This window comes from Mustela putorius, unplaced genomic scaffold (genome assembly GCF_011764305.1).
Source record: "Mustela putorius furo isolate JIRA1106 unplaced genomic scaffold, ASM1176430v1.1 tig00000083_pilon_pilon_pilon, whole genome shotgun sequence".
In the NCBI taxonomy this organism is placed as follows: Eukaryota; Metazoa; Chordata; class Mammalia; order Carnivora; family Mustelidae; genus Mustela; species Mustela putorius.
The window spans coordinates 16490712-16517963 of record NW_025421273.1 but is presented as its reverse complement, the minus strand read 5'-3'; the positions used below and the strand labels follow the sequence as shown (position 1 = coordinate 16517963).

Below are 27252 nucleotides of genomic sequence, written 5' to 3'. Positions count from 1 at the left end.
CTATCACGGAGGCCAGCAGCCCGGAGAAACCACATACACACCTCACTTCATCGAACAGGCTATTCATTTCACCAATGAGGCGCTGGTTTTCTTGTTCAAACTGTGAGGAAACAAACACATGCAGGGTGATGTCATACCCAACACAGCCAGAGGCAAGTGTCTAGCAAGGCCTCTGCACAGAAATCTTTGATCTGCTCTCTAAGGATCACCACCGAGTCCCTCCTTCCAGCATCAGCGTGACAACATCCCTGCGGCTGGACTTGTCCCCACCTGCAAGCCGCTCTGATGCCCATGAAGGTGAGCCTGGAGGCACGGCTGGGGTGGGGGGTGGGGAGAAGCTGTCATCCCTCCCCCTGCTCTCCTCTGGCTCCCACAGGCCTGTGCTGTCTGCCGCTGGGTCCACCTGTTTTAAGTGGAGTGGTGAGGTCCAGCAGCTTAGCTGAGAGCAGGGCAGTGTGATTTCAGAGCTGTGCTTGGCCAACCCCATGACCAGAACACAGGCCCAGGAGCCAGAGGAGCCGTGTTCCCAGGGCTCAGGCTAGCAATCAGGCTTCAGGATGCAGTTCGGGTAAGGATGCTGCCCTAACACGTGGGAACTCGTTGACTCTGTGAAGCAGACAGCTCTCCCCAGCCGTTCTTGCCAGCTGGACTCTGGCCCAACAAAGGACAGTGTGTCTGAAGCTTCACCATGGTGTGGGGCCAGCCGATCTCCTCCCCCTCACCTACAGGACCACGCACTCCGCCTTCCCATGACCACTCAACCCTGGGGCAGGGTTCCCACAGACCCAGCCCAAAGGCCACCTTCTCCGTGACCTATCCCGGGCCCCCAGGCTTGAAGCTAGTCCTCAATTTTCTAACCTTGGCCTAGTACCTTCCGAACATCTCTTAGCATATTTCAGGCCTTGTCAGAAGCTGTGCACATCCCCAACTCCCTGTGGGACTGTGAGCTGCCTGAGGGTGGGACCGGAGTCAAACCCAACTCTGAAAAGGCCACACACCCATTCTTCCTTTCACATCTGTTAAAGCTGCAGCTGCATCCACAGAAACTTTCTGAGGATCTGTGTGTGGCAGGCGCTGCGCAGGGAACAAGTGGAAGCAAGCTCTCGCCATCCAGAGGCTTTGCCATTTGACTGAAGATCCCGCTACCCCTTGCTCCTGCAGGGACTCACGGTCTCCCAGCCCCTCCATCCGGCTCCCACTTCACGGTTTCCCTGCCACTCCTTCCGGCTTCCCTCACAGGAAGGGAAGCAGCTGTGCTCGCTCACCCCTGTACCTGCCCAGGCTGCTGCCTTTGCTACACCTCCTCACCCCTCCCTGGGTTTCCCTGTCCTCCCTGTGCCTTGCTTACTCCCACTCACTGGAGACACGGGTTGGTGGGGGTGGGGTAACTTCCACGGGCAGGGCCTCTTAACAGTCCTCCACTCGTCCCTCCCGCCCTCCACGCGGGTGTCCTCTGTCCCATCTGCCACACCCTTGCTGCACCCATTCTTTGCCTGGCACCTAAGCTCTGTCCTCATCATCTTTCAGTCTCCTCTCGTCTCCCTCCCACTCCTTGAGGGGTCAAAGTGAACTAAGATGCCAGTCACGTCACGTGGCAGCACACCAGCCCTGTCCCGTGGCCTGCAGATCAGTGCAGAGGTGTGGCCTTCTCCTGTGGCCCGCTGCCCCCCACCTCCGCACAGGCTGGCGGAGAGCTTATTAGGCACCTTCCTAGTGACTAGGCACCTGAGGCAGAATGAATCACCTTCCTCAACCTCTTATCAAAAGCTCCTCTGCATTTGGCCCATCAGCTGCACTTGTTGCCCCCGTTCTGGCGTCTTCCCTCCTGGGGCGGGGGCTTCTTCTCTGGCCTCTCAGCGCAGGGCAGGGCCTGACACACTCCATGGCACTGGTCCCCAGCCCCACTGCTTGTTCGAACACCAAGACACCTTTGCTCTACCCCAGACCCACTGGGTCAGAAGACCAGGGACGCAGGGGGCTGGCTCAGCTTGTAGAAAGGGAGAAGTGCTGGGGAAGCACATGCAGGGCCGCCCTAACGCCCCCGGCAGGCTGCCTTGCTGGCTGCTGACAATGCACCCAGATGGCCCTTCTCCTTATGCATGCAGCTGGTTATTTACGGGAATAGAAACTTCATTTCTGACTTTGAAAGTATCAACTCAGTTAACGGTCAACAGTTAATGAGGAAAAAATACAATTACTTCGGCCTGTAGGAGCTAATTTATTTTCAATAATTCTCCCAGGTACTACTTAGGGTTTTTATTTTTTGCTGGTGGCATTTTCTTATTTTTCTAAAGACAAAATATGGCCCTGTCCTTTTAAACCCTCAGCCCTTTTATGCTTTTTAAACTGTTCCTAAGCAAGATTAACTAGGGGTTTGAGATGGTTTATTACGGGAATGTCCCCTGGGAACAAAGCTCTCTCTTCTACCCAACTCCAGGGCACGTGGCCCCTGCTGCACATCCTTCTAGGCCTCCAGGTAACTACTACCTCTGAAAGACTCCTGCCAGCCCTGCTCAGAAGTGGGACCAGATTCTGGCTCTCATTTCTGTTCAAGCCTTGGGTTCTTAAGGGCACTGGCAAGCATCCAGTCCCTGGAGGAAGTGGGAAAAACTAATGCCTCAAGGGATCAAGCAGCAATAGCGCTGAGGAGAGAGGTTCACCGAGGCCAAGACCTTCATGGAAAGCGGCCTCCACTGGGGGTGGAAGTTACAATGACAGTGTGTTTTCCAAAACGACAAAACCTCTTTCCCACAGCCAAGTGCAAGGTGGTCAGTTCATGAGACCTGGTGGGTCTCGCTCGGGCAGATCAGGCAGTGGCCAGGCCGCTGACAACATTCCTTGCACCAGATCTCAGGGTAGTTTCCAAAGCTGTCTCAGTGGCAAACCCATACAACTTTCCTCTCATCTGCTGAGTAAGACAGGGAGTGGCAAATGCTGGCCGGCAGGGGCTGGTTGGGGACATGCCTGGGACTTCAGTGAGCCAGCCCCTACAGCCTCGTGGCAACTCCTAGATGACCCTGGACCGGTCACTGGCTTCTGTTGGGCCTGTCATGTGACCAGGCCTCTTCATCAAGAGAGGTGGTGATGAAGCCGAGGGTGGGGAAGGAGGGCTCCTTTACTTTCTAAGCTGGACGGACACCCTTGGGCAGCTAATTTCCTGTGCTGTCTTCATCACTAAAACGGGATGCTAACACGACTTAGTTAGCAGTTCTTTAACCCACTGAGCCACCCAGGTGCCCTAGTTAGCAGTTCTTAAGAGGAAGATGTGTGAATACATGTAAGTGGCTTACAAAGCGCATGGCTCACAGGAAGCTCTCACTGAGTGCAAGTTATTATTATTTAATTTCTCTGGAAGTGAGATTCCAGATCTGCAAAATGAGTCATGAAATGCTCTGAAGGCCCCTTCCACCTCTCTGGTTTCAAACTTTAGAGAGCCGCTGTGACTTGAGGTCATCTCACTTGCTCCAGCATGAGAAACACTTACACCACAGTCATTGGGGCTCCCTGGCAGCTGCTGGCATCTGTCTCCCAGGAGGATGGGGACTTCACAAGGAGCGGTACCTAGCAAGGCCTGGGCTCCATGGTCAGCACCAAGGACAGGGGTACCTATAGGCCCTGGGAAGGCAAATTCCCCTGGGGGTCTAAGATACGTGTCACCCATCTCTGTGAGGCACTGGAGAGGGGGATGTGAGGCCTACATGATGCGTAAGGTGGACAAGGAGGGCCCGAGAGGCATGACAGCAGCCAGACTTTGTGGGCCTCCTACCATGGCTCTTTCCACTCCATCTTGTTTGGTCTCACACCAAAATGCAGCGTCTGCTCTCAGCACAGACCAACGCCCCCAGCAACCTCCCCCAACCCCTCAACCACTGTGGAAGGCACCACATTTAAAGGTTAGGAATGGGAGCTCTCCATGAAATGGGGCCAGCAACAGAACCTACCACACGGGTGGCACACACTAATGAAGGCTCAAGTACCTGGCATGTGGTGTGTGTTACATGTGTGTTAGGCACTATTATTTAACCGCTTGACTCCATTCAGAAGTCAGTTAGACTTCCAAATAGGGGGCCCCAAAAGGGTTTATAATCTGGTTTAAAGGCTACAAAGCCACATTGTGAATACATTGTTACAGAAATCCTTTTCTAATCTAATCCTCTTTACTATAGTTTTAAGAAGAAAATCACTCCTACAAAGGCCTTTGAGTATAAGACGAGGCCAGAAGAGGTTATCTGCATTGCAAAGAGGCAAGAGCAGCAAACTGAACAGAAGACTGTGAACCCACAGGGGCTGGAACCCACAGGGACTCAGCCCAGAAAGCACTCTGTCCCCTTGGCCCAGGACCTCTCAGGGGTCTTCCAGATAGGATTTCTTTGTGCCAAACAGTTTCATACTCATGGCTCTGTGACTCTCACCTCCACTCCTACGTCTGCCCCTGTGAACCCGAAACCTCCCCAAGGTGTGGACTTCAGCTCTCAGCTGTGTAGTGCCCAGATTCTACCAACAACTCTCACCAGGAGGGCAGCCACAGATCACAAGCCCTGCTTCCAGGGGCTAGCACAGGGAACAGGGGCTAGGGACACCTTTCAGACAGATTTGAGAACAGAAGTCACACGCACGTCTTTAAAAATCATGCTGAGGAATATATCAATTAATGCAGGTGGTTTCACTTGAAGCAAGAAGAATGAATGCAGCCTTAGAAAAGGAGGTATTTTCTCTAAGTAACATCAGAAAACAATTTGGTTTCACTCAGCCTGACCACAAAACATCTGCTTATATTAACTCAAACGTTAATATACCTGCATCATGGGTTATAAATGGAAATTTACTGTGCAAACCATATAACACTCTGCAACCATTTTGGAACATGTAACAACTGCTCCTATGGGTGAAATAATGAATTAAATTGGTATTATAGGGCTTAATTCACTATTTTACCCTGAGGAAAAATTCCAAAACAGTGATTATGAATTATGACCACAATTTGCTACAACACTTGCTAATTTAAAACCAATAGTGCCCTGCTTCTTTTCATGTTCAGGGTTGAGTGTATTAAGTAAGATTTGGGTTGGCCAGACTGTAAGACACGGAACTTGGCCATCACTCCCAATTAAGAGAGAGGTTAAGTGAGCATTAAATAGGCAGCCCTCAAAGTTCTGAGTGTCACCTCCTTCTGCCCAATCCACTTGCAGGAGCTCTGAACAAATTAGGGAGGTCTTGCTGGTTCCGATGGCTTCAGTCACTGATCCTGGGATCAGATTGGGAACGGTTGGTAGCATGTTTATAGAAAGGGACTCAGGACCCAACAAGGAAGTGGAAGGATGGGGCACCAGCAGTCATTGAGTACAGAAAAGCCTAATGTCGGGACCCTTTGCTCTTCCTCTGCGTTGTCTACATCCCCTTCTGGAGAGGCGCAGTGAACGCAGGTGTGCCCTGGGGCCAACACGAGCAGAGCAGCTCCCATGGACCCTGCATGCTGCCAGGTACTCTGCATTCCCAGCAATTCTGTGGGGTGGTGGTTCTTGCCACACTCAAGTCCAGTGAGGCAAATCTTCTTGGCCCAAATTACACCGACAGACAGTGATATAAAGAGGATTTGTAACAGACTCTATCGAGTCCCTGAGCCCTTTGTCATCTCTTGCTGGGATAGGGCATCAGTGGATTACAGATGTCCTTGCTACCAGCCTTTCTCTGGCCCATCCCAGCATGCTTTGAGAGGCTTCTAAGGGTCAGGCATCAGCAAAGGTTAACAAACTTCTGCTGCTCACCACCTCCTACAGGAGAAAGGCAAACTTCTGACTCTTACTCAAGCTGCTTCATTTATGAAGTGTATAAAAGGGAAAAAAAAAAAAACCCCAAACCTAACAGAAGGTAAATTCTGCCGGCGTACAAATCATTCAAGGGACAGAACTCTGCATATTTTTTCTCCAGCAAAGAAATGCGGGTCCTATTACATTATTTGGGGGAACGTGAGATCATTACTTTCATTAATAAAATTCTGTACAAACTGAAGAGAAACTGAGATTTTAAGAAACTTCTGCCGTCATTTGGTTATAGGAGAAGGGAGTATGGTCTGACCGTCCTTCGCGTCCACAGGCCAGCTTCTGCACCTCAGCCTTCCTCCCTGTGGAGGCCCCAAGGCACTGTCCTTTGCCTTGCTCCTTCTCCCCGGGACGCACTGCTTCAAACATCAGCAGTAGGATGTCTCCCGCATTCACATCTCTAGCCTGAGCCTCCACTCCTACTGCCCACCAGACATTTCCCACGGATGTCCCAGAGGGTGTCTAAAATGGAATTTGGCATCCCCTGCCCTGCCCAGCCTGCTCTCCCTTCTGACTGGCAGCATCGTTTCTCCAAGTCGGAAAGCTCCAGGCTCCTCCTCCCAGTCCAGCTTAGTCCCCCAGCACCTTTCTCATTCCTGCCTCCACAGCTGTGCCCGGACGCACCTCTCGTTGCCTCCTGACTAACTAGAATCCACACCACAGTCCCTCCCCAGCCACCCTCCATACTCAAGGCTTCCGGCTGCCACATCTGCAGGGCCTGGGGACCACGGAGCACCTACTCAGAGGGTGCACTCTGGAACACCGGAGAATCTAGAGGAAGGCAGGGGCTTGGCAAAGCCACTTGAAGTTGTTGACTTAGTCCCTTAACTCAGAATCACTTTTGCCTGTAAAGAACAAAGCTCTGCTTGGTATTCCAAAGCAAATACCATAGGCTCTGAGGGAACACCCCAAAGCAAGTCCTAGGAAAGTCATAGCCAGTAGTACTATCACTGGGATCAGTTCTATGCTTCTAAGCTGACAATTTTAAAGAGGAAACCAGTTGTCTGGGAGAGAGGGGTGGTAAATGTTTGTGAAACCAGATTGTGTATAAAATACATATGAATCGGGGCGTCTGGGTGACTCAGTGGGTTAAAGCCTCTACCTTCGGCCGTATCATGATCCCAGGGTTCTGGGATCAAGCCCCACATCAGGCTCTGTGCTCCCCACCCCCCCACCCCCGTCTGCCTCTCTGCTTGCTTGTGATCTTTGTCTGTCAAATAAATAAATAAAATCTTAAAAAAAAAATACGTATGAAATTCCACTGAGCTCCAGCTGCCACGTGCATCACCCTCACTCAGTGCTCTCTGCACATGTGCATCAGTGACCTGAGAGCCTGCGCACAGGCCAGTCTCTTCTACCCTGAGCAGCAGACAGCTGGCTGCCAGGGAAAGGTGGGGGAACTCGTGAGCACTTGCTGCATGCCTGGCACCATGACACACAACCCTCCCAGGCAGCTCGCTCAGTCATCAGCCCCACTGTGGGTCAGTCCTTTATTCAGCCTTGGAGAAGAAACAGCAAGTCTGGAGTGCAAGAAGATTCTGAGCCAGTGCTCTTCCCCAGCAGCTGCTATCCTAGGGAGTGGACCCGTGCACCGGGCCACCCTCACGGGGCCCAGGCTGCAGACCCGTGTGTGTACCACTGCTCAGTGGAGCCTGACTCAGTGGAGGACGTCTCCTCTGCCAGGCTGCCCATGTCAGCTTGCCACACAAGAGAACATACGTAGAAGGCTCGGCGTAGAGGGGGCATTCATAAGTACACATAATATCAGTATTAACTTAGAGTTAGAATGTTCTAGTAATGCATACTGATGATCCTACTCATCAAAAGCACTCATCATTAGAACACTGTTCTAGGCTCTAGGAACATGGCCACGAAAGCAGATAAGCTCCTGCTCTCGAGGCCCTTGTATTCTAGTGGAGGGATGAGGGAATAAAATGGGGTACAGGGACAGAGGGGCTGGGGGCCACTGCAGGTTGGGTGGTTGGGAAGGCCTCTCTGAGGATCTAAGAGTTGAGACCTGCAAGCTATGAAGACAACAGTGAGGAGAAGGAGCCTGGCAACACAGATGCCTCAGTCCACGAGGCTCAAGGCTGGGATGAGACCGGATCCCTCTCTTACTTGACACAGCTTTGCCTCAGAGCTCTACTCCCTCTCTCTTCTGGAAAAGGAGAAAGGTTAGAAATCTGGGGATGGAGGGTTAGTAAGCTCTTCCACTTATTACCAGGACCTTGGGCCAGACACTACTGCTTTTTGCCCAAGTGAACAGGAGACGCTGCTGTGCCCCCACCTGAGCGTGACTAGTGACCGGGTCACAGAGATGATGATACCAGTGAAGTTCCATCCCCCCTCAACCTCTGCACAAGTTAAGGTGTTGTCATTTGTCAGACAGAGTCACTCAAAGTGTGCCTGTGGGAGGTGGGTTCCCCGCTCCGCAGGTGGAGGACAGTAATACGCCAGGGCCACTCTAGGGAACACTGCTCCTTGCCCCAGGAAAACGGACCCATTCAGCTTTGTCATGCCAACGTCTGCACGAAGTGTACACAGACACTGTTGTAAACGAGCTGGCAGGGGCCTGTGCCAGACCTATCAGTTTCCTTTTGAAACTCACCCAGAGAGGACAACAACTGGCAACTAGACTCGGCGGTTCCAGTGTTGCTCTTCATTTATCAGTCATCACTTCTGCTTTCTCCACATTAGCACAACACCGGCAATGCAAACAATTAAAAAGCACCCCAGCAGTAATTATAAAAGACCCATTTAGTCTGGAGAACTCTTTTACTGCAGCTGAAAATAAATCTATTATTAGTAAAATTATTCCAAGGCAATTTCTTCTTTAATTATGCTACTGCAAATTTAAAACTTATGAAAAGCGTATTAAGAATCAGATGGAAAAGTTGTATCTAAAATATTTATTTATAACTTTGAAAACCTGATATAACAGTCAAAGCAAGGGAATTTAGGATGACCTCCTAACTAACACCAGTTAGCAACACCTGACTGGGCAGAAAAACCTTACCATTTGTATTTCTTCTGGGGATAATTCATCGTCACCTTTGCCCTCTCCCCAGGTGCCCAGTTCAGGTTGTGATTCGGCTGGAACCTTTTCTGTTAAAAGAAGAAGAAGAGGAATGAGGAGGTGGAGGAGGAAGAGGAGGAGGAAGAGGAGGGGAAGAGGAAGGAGAAGGAGGAGAAAAGCCGAAGGCAAAATAATTCATTTTAGAAGAGGAGGACTTGGGATGCAGGCACATTGTGAACATGGGATGGAACAGGATCCTATGGCTTGTTCCACATCCGGTTACTGAGGCACCACACCACGGTTCCCCTACCACGCTTCGATGTGTGTGTGCATGTGCGTGTGTGCACGAGCGTGGGTGGAGTAGGCACCTCACACAGTGTCAGTGCCACGGTGAATTCAGCGAGGTTGCAAACCAAAGGGACAGTCTCCAGAACCAGTCTTCAAGTGTATTTTTACCTCGAAACACAAATACACACTCCCACGCTGCCTTTGCTTTCTAGATACTGCCAAATATATGGGTTTTCTCATTCATGAAGATCGAGGAAATGACATACTGCTCCCTAACCCTATTCCTCTCCCAGAAGTAACCGGTGTCAGCACTCTGAGGCGGCCTCAGACCGGACCTGGCGTGTTCACATACACACGGGGATGCAAGCCCTTGCTTCCCCCACACTTCAGTCTGGGAATAACATGGGGTTTTGTGTGTGGGGGGGGCTGCTTCCTGTCTAGCATACTGTTCTGAAACAGTGTTGCTGTTTCTGACTTCCCCGTATCTCAGGAGACTATCCTACCTCAGTCACCTAGATCTGGTTCCCTCTTTCAAAGTGCCACGCAGCGGTCTGCTGTAAGGACACGAGGCTCCTTGCAGAGCTGCACCGCTGCAGAGGAACCTCAGTTACCTGGATTTCCCGCTGCCGTAATGGCACCGTGTGCCCGTCCATCCTTTGAGCCTCTCTGGTGTACTCCAGGATAGATGTTGAACACCAACTCCTAAGTGGAGGTGTAGGAACGTTCCAGAGAACTTTTTGACCACAATCACACAAAGGGGGGATGGAAGCATTCTGAAGTGAACCAACTGCTCAGACTCCTAGGAAGGGCCGTACCACCCAGGACCACGCTAGAGAGGCCTGCCTGGCTTGAAGGGGGCTGCGGAGGGAACAGGGTAATGGACGGAAGGGATCTGCCCCTGGTAGACTCTGTAACGGGGTCTCTCTTTCTAAAGGCTGATGTTGCATCTGGTGTCTCAATGCTGCCTCTAGGCTTGTCAGGGGCTGCCAAGTACCACTTCTTTTTCTTTTCTTCCTCAACCTCAGGAAATTTCCCAGAGCTGAGCTCAGCCCCATGAGATGGGCACCAGTCCAGAGTTTCTGTTTTGAGACTGATAAGGGAACAGAACACATGACAGCACCGATTCAGAGAAAGCAGTTTAGGCCAACCCCATATACAAGGTATCACTCCAGACACATTATCACAAAAAACCTCCATGTCATCTAGAACATGGCTTAAGTTTAGAATAAACGGTGGTTTTGCTAGACCTGTATTTATAAAAGACATATTTATATCTAACTCACATATAATAAATATACATGCAAATATAATAAACATATAACTGATATATAAAAGAGAGACTGAAGGCACCTGTAAGAACTAGGGGGCTGTGTTTCTGAGCGGAATCTTCAGGCAGCAAACTTCGCACTTCGAACTCCCCCCACCTCCACCTCTAGAGCCCTCTGTTTCCTATATGACCTCATTATGGTATCCACGTCAAGCTTTTACTCTGATGTCAAGGGTAAGAACACCAAAATTAGAAACACAGGAACATTATTCACATCAGCTCCAAGGATAAATGGATTCTGAGCTGGAACGCACAGTCTGGTAAGAGGATGTGTGCAGGCTGCAGGCTGCTGACCTTGGAGTGGTTGGGAGCCACCCCGGCCTGCCACCCCGGCAACAATCAGTGGGGAGCACAGCCCTCGTCCCGCCACCCTCTACACAGCCCTCCCTTGGCCCAGCACCAGGCCCCATGTGCAGGCCCTCTGCCTGGCCAGGCCCCACCTGCCTTGACCGCTGGAGGCCCCGCATTCCTGCCCTTTCCATGCACCGTACTGCCAACATCACATTCCACTCCACGCTTTCTGGCCTCTGCGTATTTACACACACTGTTCCCTCTGTCTAGAATCATTTCCATTTTAGGTCCAGACTCAATTCTTAGGGCATTTCCTCCTGAAGCCCCTCTGGGGGATCTCTGTTCTTCCCACCAGTGGCTTCTCTTAAGGCATTGCTCACATTCTCAGGGGCTGGAATCTTGTCCTTCCCATCAATTGTGAGCTCCCTGAGGGCAGGAACCATGGCTCACTGGAGAAGTGTAGGAAGTATTCACAACAACCAGACCCATCTTAACGCTAGGGGAAACCAGTGTAAGGAAACAAACTGTAGACGGGAACAGGAAGGTGGCGCCTGAGCAGCTCAGTCGGTTGAGCGTCTGACTCTTGATTTCAGCTTATCATGATTTCAGGGTCACAAGATCAAGTCCCTATTGGGCTCTGCTCTCAGTGGGGAGTCTGCTTCAGATTTTCTTTCCCTCTGCTCCTCCCCTATTTCCAGGTCGATTGTTCTGAAATAAATAAAATCTTAAAAAAACAAAAAACAGGGCCATGCAGACCTCATTCTGGCATAGTAAGAATATGGAAGGCGGCCTAACATCTGATGAGGACAGAAGGGCTGCATGACCACAGAGCTGCTTGATACCGGGTATTGCGTGAAAAGTAACCAAGCCAGCGGCTTTTTTTTTTTTTTTTTTAATATTTTTTATTTATTTATTTGACACAGCGAGAGAGAACAAGCAGGCAGAGAGGCAGGCCAGAGAGAGAGGAGGAAGCAGGTTCCCTACTGAGCAGAGAGCCCAATGCGGGGCTTGATCTCAGGACCCTAAGACCATGACCTGAGCCAAAGGCAGAGGTATTTTTTTTTTTTTAAAGATTTGATTTATTTATTTGACAGCGATCACAAGTAGGCAGAGAGGCAGGCATAGAGAGAGGGGGAAGCAGGCTCCCTGCTGACAGAGAGCTGAGCAGAGATCCCAGAACTCTGAGATCATGACCTGAGCTGAAGGCAGAGGCTTAACCCACTGGGCCACCCGGGTGCCCCAAACTAGTGGCTTTTTTAAAAAAAACAGGAGTGTGGCAAGCTCTGCCCAAAACTATACCACCTAGTCCTCTCCTGAAGTATTTTTTGTCAAAGTTATAGCTCATGTTTCAAAAGAGGAATGAAAAACAGAACAGCTAAGCTGAAGGATTCCACATAGCCCAGATTTAAGTCCTGCAAATTGTAGACACGCTTAGCACAAAGTCAATGGGCAGATGCATAAGCCCGCAGGGGGAGCAGCTAGGGCTGGGGGCACAAGACTGACCGCCACCATCAAGGTCGGGATGGACGAAATGTCAAAGGCCCCCAGACAACAGGGCAGCAGCTCAGAGGTGGCTGTAGGCTTCTCCCCTCCCTCACAAATTCCCGGGTGAGCACACACAGGCCTGGGGCTCTGCATGGCCCAGCCCCATGACTCCCAAGTGTCTCCAGCCCTGAGGCTTCCCCTGAGCTCTAGGCTCAGTTTCCACCTGAAAATCCATCAGATGTTCCAGGCCTAGCATGCGCAGACAAGAATTCTGGTGCTGCCCCGCCTGCTCCTCCCAGCCCTGCTGCCAGACTCTGCTTCCTCCTGCCCTCCTCCCGGCCATCCATCAGGCTGCTAGAGCCCCAAGCCCTGGTGCTCCGTCCCTCTACCTCTGCCTCTCCCATCTCCCATCTCACCTACTCACTCATCTGCAGATCCAAAGTATGGCTGGAGTTGGGAGCGATTCTCTCGACCACCACCTCCATCACCACTGCTGCCTCACATGTGACACTGTCACCCGGCGCCCAGACAGCAACAGATCCGGACGAGCCCCCTGCTGCCACTTCTTCCTCACATGGCTCCATCCCATGCAGCAGTTGGAGAGGCTTGGACTACAGTCTGATCTGCCACTCTCAGCCTGAAAGCCTCCATGGGCTTCTGGCCACACACAGAATGAAAGGCAAACCTTGACCACAGCCCGCACGGCCTGCAGGCTCAGGCCTCAGGCTCCGCCCTGTCTGTCCCTGTGCTGTCTGCATTAGGGCCTCCACCTGCAGACTGTGCACGCATGTTTCCATGTGCCAAGCTCATTTCCCCGGACACCTCTTCGCTGGCTGAATCTTCTGCCTGGAGAAATTTTACCTTCGCCACATCCCCTGTTGCATCATGCTTCACTTTCTTGCACTTCACAGACACCGTGTTTTGTCAAAGTGAAGGTCTGTGGTAACCCTGAGTCAAGCAAGTCTATGGGCTCCATTTTTCCAACAGCATTTGCTCACTTGTGGGGTTTACTGCCGTTTAAATAACATAAATTCTTCTCATCCACATACTTGGGATGCTTTTCCATTTATTTGGGTCATCTTTAATTTCTTTCAACAGTATTTTGTAATTTTCAAAATATAAGTTTTATACTTTGGTTGAACTTATTCCCCAAGTACTTTGCTCTTTTTGGTGCTCTAAGGGAACAGTTGCTTTTTAAGTTCTACAGCTCTACAAACCAGCTCTACAAACCAACCTAAGACAGGTGATTTGTGGAACACCGACTGCACAGGCCAGACACTGCCAGGCCCTTCATACGCGAGCCCACGTGATACTCACAACAAACCACGGCCACATGGTGCCACAAGAAAGCTTAGACTGAGGGTTTACATAACTTGTCCAGGGTCACAGCTCAGGACAGAGGCCAGGCTGTGAAACCAGGTCAGTCTGACCCCAAAGTCACTTCCGTGACCCCCTGCTGCAGCCCTGTTTCTGCTCTTCCCTTACAGACCCACAAACAGGAAACAGATGAAGGTGGGATACACAATGGTAATAGCTTTCTTTTGGGAAAAAAACCAACAACATGTACTATTTAAAAATCTGTTATATAGGCAAGAATCTGTACAGACAGGAAATTGTGTACATTTTTAATATTCAGATTTTACTAGTCCTTGGGATGCCATGTACCTAAGGGAAAGGGGACTACATAACAAGCATCACTGAATGACCTGAAGGAAAGGGTGGTCTGTGCAGTTGCGGGGACAGTGAGGCTGAGCCAGCAGAAGCAGGCAGGTGCCAGGGTGCAGGGGAAAAGGCAGGAGGGGACTGGCCACAGGGCATCTCAGAGACATCCCAGGACCAAGAGATTGTGGGGGTGGCGGGGAGTGTCTCAAGATGCAAGGAGAGCAGTAAGCAAAGGCAACACCAGTGACAACTTCCTACCATCCCCAGGCCCCTAAAAAGTCGGTATCATCACCCTCATTTTAAAAATGGGGGAACTGGTGCTCAGAAGTGCCAGGAGGTGTTAGAGCTGGGACCATGACAGCCTCAGAAGAGACACACTTCATACCATCCTGTCTCCTATGCGGGGCTCCTGAGCTAAATTGGAGCGCGTGCCCTTAGTATCTGGAGTGCTGGTTGCGTCAGGAGAGAACCTCATGATTATAAAACAACAAGTACTGACTTTAAGATGAGAATATAAACCGTGAGGAAGAGGGTTCTTTCAACCTGACGGGGTATTTCGTGTTGCCCAGAGGCATGAGGTTCCTTCTACATGAGGAAACACTTCCACAGTAACTAAAAGCAATCGGCACTCCTGACCACCTTCCTGCTGCCTCTCATGGTTTTCAGTGATGGATTGTTTCAAAGATTTATTAAGCGCCTCCTGTGTCAGGCGCTCTTGTGGGTGCTAGGGTTAGAGCAGTGAAAAAACAACAGAACTTTCCTGTCCTCATAGAACCTACATTTTAGCAGGAGAGACAGATCATAAAGAACATAAATGAGTAAGACAAACAGGACGGCGGCACAGGCCAGGGAGAAGGATAAAGCAGGGAAGGTGGGAAGTGCTGGGAGGCCTCAGACCTTCATGTGCCCTTTACTCACCCTCATTCCGGGGGGATCCTAGCCTGACACAGGGGATCGATGCTGCCGACGGACCTGCCCCCTGACCTCCAGACTCCCTACTCAACTCCCAACTCCCTACTCAATACCTCTGCCAGGCATCTCAAAATTAACATGCCTGACCCTGAGTTCCAGATCAAACCGATCTCCTGCATCGCAGTGAAGGCCAGCAAACTTCATCCTTGTCCAAACCACCATAACCTTCCTTGGCCCCTCCTCCTTGCCTGTCCCATAGACGGAAGCGAATGCTGTGGCTCTACTTCGACGTATCCAGAATTCCAGCACTTTCCCCTGCTCCCCTGCTACCATGTGCGTCGTGCTTGTCTCTGGGGGACTTCAGCAGCCTCTTCACTGTCCCTATTTCCCTTCTTCAACTGAGCCACCTATGGGGCCCCATTCTAACACAGTGGCTATGACAGTGCTGGCCTCCCCATGGCTTCCCACCTCCTTCAGAGTAAAAGCTGTAGTCCTCAAGCAGCTGGTGCCCTGGCCTGTCCTTGCTTGCTGTCCCTCTGCCTCGCTCTCCAGCCTCCAGGCTGCTCATCCACCCTGCCAGGCGTGCCCTCTTGTCGGGGCCTCTGATGTGCTTTCTCCAGCCTGTGACACTCTTGCTCAGAGAGACACAGGCCTCACTCCTTGCTGCCCCTGGGTCTCTACTGAACTCTCAAGCTCTCCGACCTCTCGGATGGGCCTAATCTCTCCTATGACCGGGACCCTCTATCGCACAGCACGTACAATGACGGTATACTACACTGGTGTGATTATGCCATTAACTTGTTTCCTGCTGGACTGTAAGCACAGGGGCCTTGTATTCTACTCAAGACTATCCCCAGCACCCAGCACAGTGGCCAGCACAGCAGCACTCATGTGGGCTCTGGGCTCAGCAAGGGCAGACAGCTGGCCTCAGCTGGGTCCCAAGGATCTGTATGGGCTTCTCCCCACTCTCATCAGCCCTAACACCATTTCTCAAATGAATGAGTGATGGAATGAGTGTGCTGTGTGTGGCATGAGTAAATTTAGACATGCTATCACCATATGCTGTCTCGTGAAAAGCTGGGCCCCATTAGTTCATGAGTGATGCTGTGGTTTTTCTTTTATAGGGAACAGTGAAGATAGGACATGTGCAAGGCCTCTGGCCTATGGGATCAAGACAGCCCCCAGAGAGGACAGGCTTGGGGTGTATATAGTGTAACCCAGGTGCTGCCCCTTTCTTGGTTTTTACTTTGTTCAGGTTACATAATCTCTTCAAAGCTCGATTTCCTCACACATAAAATGACGACAGCACTAACTCACAAGACCCAATGAGACTCAATCTGTTGACAGCCCAGCATGAACCCAGCACAGTGGAGGGCTCACTGGATGCTGGTCTCCCCACCGCTCCCCACGGACACTGTTTCCAACCACAGAAAGCACCGCTGGCATCTTTCAGGTAATCATTCCCACACTGCATTCTGAATTCCCTCTCTTGTACAACACAGGGAGAAAATCAGATGGAGAGGCAGTGTAGATCTATGTACCAATCCTGAGTCCACCATTTATGAGCTTTTAAGTTTGCCAGCCTCTCCCAGCCTCTCAGAAGGCTCACCTCAAAAACTGGTCCACAAAACCCATCCCCGAGGGCTGCTCTAAGGATGGTGGTGGGGACTGGAAGGATTCAGGGCAGTGTCTGGCGTCCAGGAGACGCGCTGGAAATAATAGCCACTGTGATTAACACGGACGAGGGGACTGAGGAAGACGGCCGGGCCCTGGGGCCTCAGCACGCCATCATCCTGAGATTCATGCAAAGCAAAATCCCACCCCTGCTATGCTTCAGATACAGCAAACTAGGCACATGCTGCCTACACAGGGTGGCCACGCGGGGTCAGTGCTAAGAGGATGCTGAGATCGCAAGACAGGGCACCACATGGGGCAGGGGAGGCAGTGTCCCACCTTTCCTGGGGCTGGTGGGCAAGATTCCTTGAGCAAAGTGCTCTTACATTCCTCCTGGTTCAGAGTCCCCAGCCCCCACCATGGTGATGCACCACAAGTCAGGCCCTGTTCCTGGACTCTGCTGGTTCTGGGGTAACTGGAGGAACCATCCTGCCCAGCCCCAATAGATATGAGCTCCTAGTGGGACAGAAAAAAACGCTGTCCTTCTGTGTTTCCTTTGCTTTATGCAAGTACAAACACCACAAGATGTCTGGGACAGTGTTCCCTTCTTTGCTTTGTATTTTTGCCAACACGTCCTAAGGAAGAGATACGAGGCAAGACTTGGGTTTCAGTTCATACCTGGGTATTCTTCAGTAGCAGGTTTTTCTTCAGACTCTTGTGAAGGATGCTGTGAACCTTTCTCAGAAGACGTGGATTCTCTCGCCTTTGTATTTGGCTCTGGTTCCAGCTTAGATCTAAACAGATAAACAGCAACCATATAATTTGCTGACACCAGACAACAGAGGGAATCACGTGTGACCTCTGCACATGTGTCCTGTGCCCTCTGTAGGAGAACAGGGTTGCTAAGCAGCAGCTATCCCGACACACCTCCCGTGGGGCACTTACTACAAGGGACCGGGGCCACCGCCTGCAGGGAAGGCTGGGCACCCTAACCGAAGCTCGCAGGGGTAAGAATGCAGTCAGTAGGTGCTGAAGGCAAGAACGCACGAACCCACCCCACATACCGACACCACACTCAACACGTGCGCGGTGAAGCCTGACTGCTCAACAAATCCAGGATGCGATTGTTTCACACCAGTGCAAAAGTGTTGCTAAATACACACACACCCACACATCATGTAGTATATGTAAGTAGTATCTTAAATAAATTCACTACAAACTCAAGCGACTTTTCTCAGGAACCAAGGCCTCTGCACTCCTTCTATGCCTGTCCTATTTTCCACCTTCAGGGTGAGCCTCGATCTCACCTCACTCAGAGAGGCCTACCCTGACTGTCCCATCTCAAGCAGGCTCCCCCATGTCCCACTGTGCCATAGCCCTTGTCTTCTTCATTGGCAGGCAGCATCTGGGATGACCTCGCTAGTTCCTTTGTTTATGGCCTGCCTAGCTCCACAAGAGGGCACGCTATCAGAGCAGGCTCCTGGGCTGTCGGCCATGGTCACCATGCAGCCACAGGTCCCAGATGGGTGCCTGGCATTCAGTGTTTAATAAATACAGGTTGAATGAATGGATATCTTCTGACAGTCAGTAATTAGCTAGCAAGAGAAAAAAACCTGTTGATTATGAAACAACAAGCCTTGTAACAGATTTCCTGGGACCCACACAGCACTATAAAAATTATGGGTAGATTGCTAAAAAGATCTATGGTGAATTCCATATTACTAGCCAAGAAGACTACACATAAAAGGAACAATGTAAATATACGTAAGGATGATCTTGTTAATGCCAGCTAACATTCATGGAGGACTTATTATGTATTGGGCATTTTTCTAAGCACACTATATGGATACATTTTTTTAATGCCATACATCCCTATAGGGTAGGCAATGATCTGACCTTCTTCCAGAGGAGGAACCGAGGTATATGGAAGCAAGGAAACTCGCCCAGGTCAACCATTTCATAAATTAAGGAACCTGTGTCAGAGGCTGCTCGTAACAGCTGCTCTCTGGACAGCAGAGTCTACCCACCATGTTCCATGAATAGGGACTTCTGGTAGAATGAATCAGAAAACCGAGTCAAAGCCAGATAGGGACTTTACAAAATTTTAGAGCCCTTAATAATGCTAAACTATATTTTGAATTTCCAAAAAGGATCTTTCCCAAATAACCTGACTGCAGAGACCACTCTCATGGGGCTTTTGGAAAAAGACTAGTGTGCTAATAAGAAAGGCTGTTTAGGAAATGCTCTCCTACAACATTCCTAAAAAAATTTTCCAAAAGTAACTAACATCAACCTCCCTAAGCATCCAGCGATGGTGGCTGGGAAGCGTCAGTCTAAAGCTTAGTGCCTCAAAACAGCAATAATCATTTACTCTCCATCAGTGTTTCTGGGGCCAGAAATTTGGGAGTGGCTTGGCCGGGCAGTTCTGACTGTGGGTCCTTTCTAAGGGTGCAGCCCGATGCCAGCTTGCCACATGCCAGCCTGATGTCAGGGGGCCTGCCAAGAAGGCTCCTTCACATGGCTTCCAAGTAGGTGATGGTGGGGAGCCTCGTTCTCTCATCAGGGGTCCACGGGAGCATCACTGTCTCCCCAGAGCGAGCAGTCTCTGAGACTGTGGCAGAAGCCTAGGCACCTTTTATAACAGCCCAGAAGTCATACGCTGTTATTTCTGCCCAGCTGTCATTTCTGCCCAACGCCATGGCCCAGGCAGTTACAATGGTCCCCTCAGGCTCAAGGGGAGGGGACACAGACCTCACACCTCCCTCCCAGTGGAGCAGTGTCAAAACTGATTTTAATAAGACCATGTGGGATGGGATATGTTTAGATGCAGCCATATTTGGAAAATACATCTGCTACTCCAAGTATCACAAATACGGAGATACAGTTATAAGGATATTGATCACAGCACTATTTACGATAACAAAACAATGACTTAAATTGTTCACCAAAAAGTGCCAGGTTGATAGGGAGAAGATTCAGGGAAAGAGAAAACACCATTTGTAATAGCCAAAACAAAAGATAAAAGACTAGCAAGGACAACAAACATCACAGTATAGATTTAACAAGAAAAGCCCGAACCCATGTGTGAAAAGCTAAAAGATGTTCTTGAAAGATACAAAAATATCCTGTAACAAATGGAAAGAGACATATTCTTAGATGGGAAAAAGAAATATAAAGATGTCAGTTCTTGTGGAATTTAAGAAACACAACAGATGAAAATGGTGGGGGTAGAGAGAGGTAAACCATAACACAGACTCTCAACAACAGAGGACAAACTGAGGGTTGTTGGAGGGGAGGTGGGTGGAGGATGGGCTAACCAGGGAACGGGGACTGAGGAGGGCACTTGTGGTGACCACTGGGTGCTGTCTGGATGTGATGAATCACTCAGTTCTACTCCTGAAAAACCAGGAGAAACCTAGATGCAGCTTCCAGTTGTCTTCTCCCGCTGAAATACGACAGACAGCACCTAATTCTCCCAGCAACGGGAATGAATGCACATACAGAGTGCTGTCCCCACGGAAAGCTCCCTGGGGCCTTGGCATATGGCCTTTTCACTGGGAGTCAGTCATGCAGCTGGGAGCATCCAAATAGCTAGCCTTAGTTACTCAGTCTTCAGTTCCTCCAGAGGTCAAATGCAAATAGTCTGGTCCAAGGCCCCTCTCATAAATCACACTGTTGGCATAAACTCTCTGGTGTGACGGTCTGAGGCTCCAGGTGTGCAAAAACAATACACCCTCTCATCGCGCAGGATACACCAAGAGCTTGGAGATTATCTTCCAAACACTGGCCCACAGCCAGTTTCTTCACAAGGTGCAGAGTTGGGACACCCTAATGCTATGGAATAAACCTTCTCTGCACAACTTCTACTCCAAATTTGCTAGAAGTTTTCATCATGAAGGCTTTATGATAACTTTGGGGTGTACTCTTGAGAAAGAAGTAACATTTTACCAGAGCAGAAAGGATATGGTAGGCCCAGGGAAGCTAGGAATGGGGCCACTGAGTCACAGGATGGTCTCTGCACTCTGGAGAAGTATTGGCTATTTTAATAAAAAATTATTTTATACTTTCACAAGCCACGGATGAGAGTTCCAGTTACGGCACACCTGTCCCCCAATATCTGTCATTTTTATTTAAGCCATTCTAATAAATATGAGATGGTATCTTGTTGGTTTTTTGTTTTGTTGTGAAACAATCACATGCAGAAAGATCTTCAGTATAATCTGAAGAACCCTTTCTCCTGAACCACCAAGAGTAACCTGCCAACCTGTCCCTTTCACCCCGAGTATTTTAGGGATTTCCTAAAAACAAGAGCATTCTTTGATACAACCAGAATACAACATAAGAATCACGAATCTTCATGTCGCTACACTACTTCCAGCCTTTCCCTGGACCCCATTCTATTTTGCCTAGTTGTCGCAATGATTCTCTTCCTGATAGAAAGATCCAGTTCAGAATCACAAAGGCATCTGGTTGTCATTTGTCTTCAGGCTCCTTTGGTTTAAACACTCCTATTCTCTCTCCCCAAGTTTCATGACCTTGATACATGGTGATGTGCCAGTTATCCTGTAAGACATCCCCTAATCTGAGTGTGTCTGATCTTCCTCACGGCTGGATTCAAGTTGTGCATCTTTGGCATAAAAAGTGATATTCTAGTTACGTTCTTTCTCAGTGCATTCCATCAGGCTGCCCATGGTTTCACTTTGAGCACCTGACTGAGGTGGTGGCTGCCAGGCTTCCGCACTGTGAGGTTACGCTTTCCCCCTTAGTGGTTAAGAAGTTATGGGGGAGGGAGAGCTTTGATACTAAGCAATTATCAATTTCAAACCCTCAAAGTACTCACTTCTGTACTCCTATGTAGATGGACTCACGATGTCCTATTTTATTCAGTGGGTTATCATCTGCTACTATCTTTTACTTGATGCTCAAACTGTCTCTAATTTGGCCAGTGGAAACCCCTTCAAACCGGCTTGGTCCTCCCTCCATGTTCCCATCATCTTTTGAGCCCTTTCTTGCTGTCTGCTGCAACAAAATGGTCCAGGTTCATGTTCTACTTTCCCTGCCCCAGCCCCAGACTGAGCGAGCCGTTTCCACAAGGAGCCCTGGTTCCTGGAAGCTGAACCAGCTTCATAGAAGCCAAGATCTGAGTGCTAAGCAGGCTTATGGCTACTGGGGTGTCCCTGCTTCCAGGCCTATTTGCATACCCACCCATACATACTCATTGACAACAATATTTATTTCTATTTCCACCTATGCAAACTGCACAGGAGTACATCCTGGTACCTTTCCTTCCAACCCAACACCGCAGGGTTCATTCTGGCCTCTTCCCTTTCACTTCCCCAACTGTGTGAAACCTGGCTTCTATCATCCTTATATATTTACTTATTTGATAGGTACCCCTACATAACCAACCTGTCATCTCCACTGCCACTCTTACCCCCACAGGGGCACATCCCTCTGCTTACTCTGGCTGTGACCAGCCTTGGGAGACTGTGCCCCTCCACCCCCGCCCCTGCACTCACTCACCCAACTCTGTCCCACTCTACAGGGGCAGGACTCAACTGTTTAGGAAGAAGGGCTTAATTGACTTTTAAATAAAGGGCTCCTGTAATGACTATAATCCTTTGTGTTGAGAGTATGCTAATGGGCCAGTTTTTAATTTAAAATGAATAAAAGACTGCAATGCAGTAGACAAAGTAGAGAGCATTTTTTTCCCCTAAGTGATAAAAACAGATCTCATTATACACAGAATGTCTACTGCAATCCTCAGGGAAATTACAAATTAACTAGTTGAAGGTACTTTGAAAAAAGCAATTTTTAAAAAGTCATCAGAAAGATCAGTTTATGCCCCATGATTTATTTAAACTGTCTCTAACTGAAGGCTGAGCATTTCATAGCTGCAGTCAACACGGTTTCCACCTGGCCAACATCTGCTTCCAGGTCCCTTATTTGAAAACCCTGGGATTCTATTTAAAATTTAGGAAGAGTAGAAAGAGAGAAAGAGGGAGAAATCAGGCTTCTCAGTTTTGAAACAAGAAGGTATGTGGAGGAAATTCTTTGCCTTATACACAAGTTAAAAGAAAAGTGATTAATATTCCAGAGTTAAGTACGGCTCTAACACTTCTTTTCTGCTCCCCATCAAGGCTCTCTGTAGAAAGAAGATATTTTTGGTACAGGGTATTAGATACCATCATTCCAGAAGTGGCTTTCCAACGCAGGTACCCACCCCAGCGTAGGCACTGTGCGCACACAGAACAGGGAATGCCTCCCAGTGCTGGAAGTAAGCCGTCCTCACTCCCACACGGGTGTCTACTGGGCATCCGGCCCCAACTGCCCAAAGTGTGGTCCACAGACCTGTGCCAGATGACGAATTGTTTGTTACTGGTCGGCTAAGAGACAAGCACAAAAACCAAGAGCAAGAAACATTTATAGCAATTTGCCACTGCCACAAAATCAGAAACACGTCCACGGAACAGGGTACAGAGTTTAGATGAGACTCCGGTGGTGGGGTCGGCCGCAGCATCGCCTGTGAATCTGACCTGTGCCGGGGAGTGCGCATCTGTGTACGATGGACAACAGACAACACATGACAAAAAAGCAGTCCCTCACCTCGAAGGTCTGTTGTGAGCCAGGGGTCAGCACACTTTTTCTGGAAAGGGCCAGATGGTACATATTTTAGGCTTTGGAGAACATAGATGACCTCCATCTTGTATTCTTGGTTTCCTTTTTTGTTTTACGAACCTTTAAAAATGGAACAACAATGTTCAGCTCGAGGGCTGTACCATCACAAGAAAAGGCTGGACTTGGCCCAGACACAGTGGTGTGCTGATCCCCAGTTCCAGAGAGTGAGTGCAACCCAGTCATGGGTCGAGAAACAGGGCACATGCTTTCAGCTCTCGGATGAGTCAGATTTTAGGATGTCTAACACGGTGACTGTAGTTCTAACACTATATTGTACAACTGAAACTTGCTAAGAGTAGAACTTAAACAATCGGACCCCCCAAAAAAAGAAAGACAGACAAATATGTGAAATGACAGGTATGCCCCTGGACGAGATGAACAGAAGCAGGAGCCATTCCACAACGTGCCTGTGTATCTAATCACCAAAGCGCACACTGTCATCATCTTACGAGGTCACGTCACTTACACTTTGGTAAATCTGACATTTTTACAAGGAACAAAATCACTGCTATGGACCTCGTATCACATGGCATCACTTAGAGTTTTCCTGCATCTTTGTCATCATCCCTATCCCTCCCCCATAAAATTTACTTAGCTCTTAGTATGTGCAGGGTCCTGGGTTAGGGGCTGGATTTTAAGAAGTAAAAGGCACAAGGCTGCCCTTGCCAAGCTTCCAATCTAGTTGAGACGAAGGAACTGAATCATAAATAATAATACAAGTACACTCTGTAAGATCAAGTAAGCAGGGGAGAGTATGAGTCACAAGAGCACCAGTGCCTTTTTTCAAAAAGGAGGAGGAAAAAAGGAATGTAGTGAAATCTTGATCTTTTGTACCAACTTAAGGGAGTAAATAATAAATGTAAGGTCAAGCACCCAACCACGGGATCAGGCAGTATTTCCTGAAGTATGCTTGCCCGAGATTCAGGAGTGAAGGACTCCACAGCGAACAGGGCTTAGGAAATCAAGGTACGGCAATGTACACTCAGTGTTCCTCAGGCTCATTTGACCAAGAAACTATCTTTAGAGTAACACTTACTTAGGTCACCAGAATCCCCTCAGGTACCTTAGGAAACTCTCACATTACCCTTCATTAGAATTAACAGTAGGATCTGCTAATATTCTGGAAATTAACTTTGAGCTACATGGGTAAATGCAGATGGTGCCTCATCCTTCCTCCGTAATGTTTCGTATCACCCAATGTAAGAAGTTCGGGCAGTGGGTCTGATCCTTCTCAAATCTCCCTTGAGTCAGGAGAAAATAGCCAAAAGTTCCCACTCTAAGGACATCATAGTACTAGTGAAAGTAAAGTGTTCAAATCTGGGCCTAAACCAGCACACTTTAAAGCCAGGTCATGGGTCGACACAGGATCAGATAATCCACCCCTGGGTAAGAAAGAAACAGAATTTACAGAGACAGGCCTAACAGTGTAAGTCTGAATCTGTTCCGGGGCTCCTATCTAGCCTACTGTGCCTCCAGAGACAATCCTCTGAACTCGCAGAAATGAACATCGGAGGTTTGTTCTGGTTTCTAGACAGCCACCTTAAACCTCTTCCCCAAGAAAAAGCCAGTAATACAGGACCTGATTACTTTCTGAAAAGGGGAAATGTTTCTGATTAATTCAGATGGCTTTTAGAGTATATTCCTGGGAAGGCATGTGATAGTTAAATTATAACCAAAATATTAGTGCTTTAAGATGGTTAGGATGATAAAGGGCATATTTCAAACCTTTTTGGGAAGACAAGGTCACTTATACCGATGTTGTGTCCACAACCTTTTCAACTTATAGGCTCTGACTGTGTAGACCTGAGGAGCCAGGCATTAGTGACCATGCCTCACTCCTTCCCTCACTCAAGAACCATTAATTGAGCACCTACTTTGTGGCAGCCTCTGATCAAGGTGCTGGGAGAGCCAGAGATGGAAGACACAGTGTCTCTGCCTTCAAAGGGCTCAAGGTCTTAGCGCAGGAGAAAGAAGAGACACGAGACCACAGTGAAAGTTCTTACTGGCTGTCAGGTCCAGCTGAAGACAACCGGCAGCAGGTGCCACTGCCAACTCAGAGAGCTCAGCTGCTGGGGAATGGGAGAAAAAAGTCACACTTGACAATGGCGCTACCCTTCTAAGAAAACACAGAGAGAGAAAGAACAGCAGAAAGATCAGCTGAGACCACTTCTGGCTTAATGAGCAAAACATTTCACCCATTTTGGGATAAGCGCCCTTTGCTACGAGAGACCAGCATGTTATCATCACTGTATGAAACGAACACCGGCAGAGAGTATCTTTCACTCTACACTATGAAAGACTTCAAATAAACAGCCTGACAGTTCCCTCTCTACCAAATATGCTTTACTTCTGCCAAGAACAAAAGAAACATGAGAGTAGCAACTCTGCCCTAAAATGGGAGCACTCGGGTTTCTCCAATCTAGTTTAGGGGAATGATTTTTATCAATACCCATCACCAATCAAGACAAAACAGTACAAAAACAACCCACAAATCCAACTTGTGAACTTATCTTTGGGCAACCTGTCCTTCACTCACCCAGCAGCCCTCAGGGAACGGCTTCCCCAGACTGGGATGGGCATCGTGCTGCGTGATGGGCTTGGGGGTCTGAGCAGCTCTCCAGAAGCGTACATGTTACACCGACCTGACAGTGTGCAGGGAACCCACACAGAAAGGAGCCACCAGCAAGGCCCGCGGGGGCCAGGGAGTCTTTACAGAGCAAACAACATCTTAACTGGGGCTGGAAGGATAAATAGGAGTTTGATGGCTGGAGGAATGGGGAAAAGAGGGGCAGAAAGTACAGGGATAGGTGAAGGGCATTCTGGGCAGAGAAATGAGCAAGGACTAAGGCATGAGGGCTTCAAAGAACAAGGCTTCCTGAGGACACAAAGTTATGTAGGGTCAGAGCAGAGATCCACAGGGACTGAGTGAGAAGCCAAGGCTGCTGTCTGACTGTAGTGGGCCTTGAATGTCATGCTATGAAGCTGAGCTTCTCTAAGACACAGGAAGTGAGGGAGTGGTAACATTCTATGTGTGTTTTAGGCCGTCGTCTTCTGGGATGAGGTGAGGAAAGAACAGGGAGGAGCTGGACGGACTACATTGTGTGGGCCACATAGCTACTTCCCTCAAGGTCTTTTGCTCAAAGTAACTGGTATAGGCCAGCTATGCAGCAGGAGTCGAGCCTGTACTTGACTGTTGAAATGAGAACAACTCCCATCTGACTGATCTTAATTTGTCGAAACCTCTGTTGAGAACCAGGAAGTGAGGGGGCAGCAGCAAAAGCTTCTTCCCACTTTTACCTGGGGTACCTGCTAAGTCTCAAGGGTCAGGGTCCGCTTGGGTCAGGTAGCAGAAATGGGTGCCTCTCCCACTGGTAGGTGGGGGGCCGAGTGACCACCACCCTGGGGGGGATGGTAAGTCACTGGTGGCCAGGCCCACCCTCCTCCTCCAGGACGGCTCTGTGCATCCCACCACTTGCTCTCCTCCCCAAGCTGGGGCTGCTTTCATCTTCTGTCATCACTTTCCCAGACCCTCCTCTTTCCATGTCCAGCACAAAGCCCATTGTTTGAGAAGTCGGCCACGTTACCCTGGCATTCAACCATGGTTCAGTTGTGTGATGCTGAGTAAGGAGCCCACATTCTCTGGGCCTCGACGTCCTCAATAAAACCAGACACCAGTATTATTAGCAAGAGTAGTTGTGAGGATCTAATGGAACTGACATGCTAACAAGCACAGGGTGAATGCGCCATCGTAGGTAACAGCCCAAGCTAGTTACCACTCCGCACATCCCAGTGCATTTTGTTCTCATGACCCAGTAAGGTGGGGATCTTGAATTTTTCCATTTTACAAGGAAGGAAACTAAGGTGTAGAGAAGTCAAGTGATCTTGCCAAAGTCACACAGCTTCTCAGTGGCAGAGGCAGGCTGTCCAGCTTGACTGTGAGCTCTGAGACCTGACACTATGCTACTCCTTAGCTCCCTTTCCCCCTCCTGAACTTGGTAATCGGCAAACTGACATATCCTGATTCAGTGGGCTAATTTCTCATGTTTCCATAGCAACCCAGTCGGACTCTAAGCTTCTAGAGGGCAGAGACTCTATCTCTTTCTCTCTCTGCATATCCTTATCACCTTGCTATAATGAATAGTAACTACTTGCTGGTCGAT

At 49.2% G+C, this 27252-nt stretch overlaps 1 protein-coding gene across 1 annotated transcript in view; it reads right to left on the bottom strand.

Moving 5' to 3' along the window:
- Positions 1 to 27252, bottom strand: part of STX18 (syntaxin 18) — a 116485-nt gene that overhangs the window by 5448 nt on the left and 83785 nt on the right. The window contains exons 6-8 of the mRNA XM_004770545.3: positions 17093 to 17208; positions 8836 to 8924; positions 42 to 100 (exon numbers count right to left, since the gene is read on the bottom strand). Of these exons, the coding sequence (XP_004770602.1) occupies positions 42 to 100; positions 8836 to 8924; positions 17093 to 17208 (264 nt within the window). The remainder of the gene's footprint in view (positions 1 to 41; positions 101 to 8835; positions 8925 to 17092; positions 17209 to 27252) is intronic.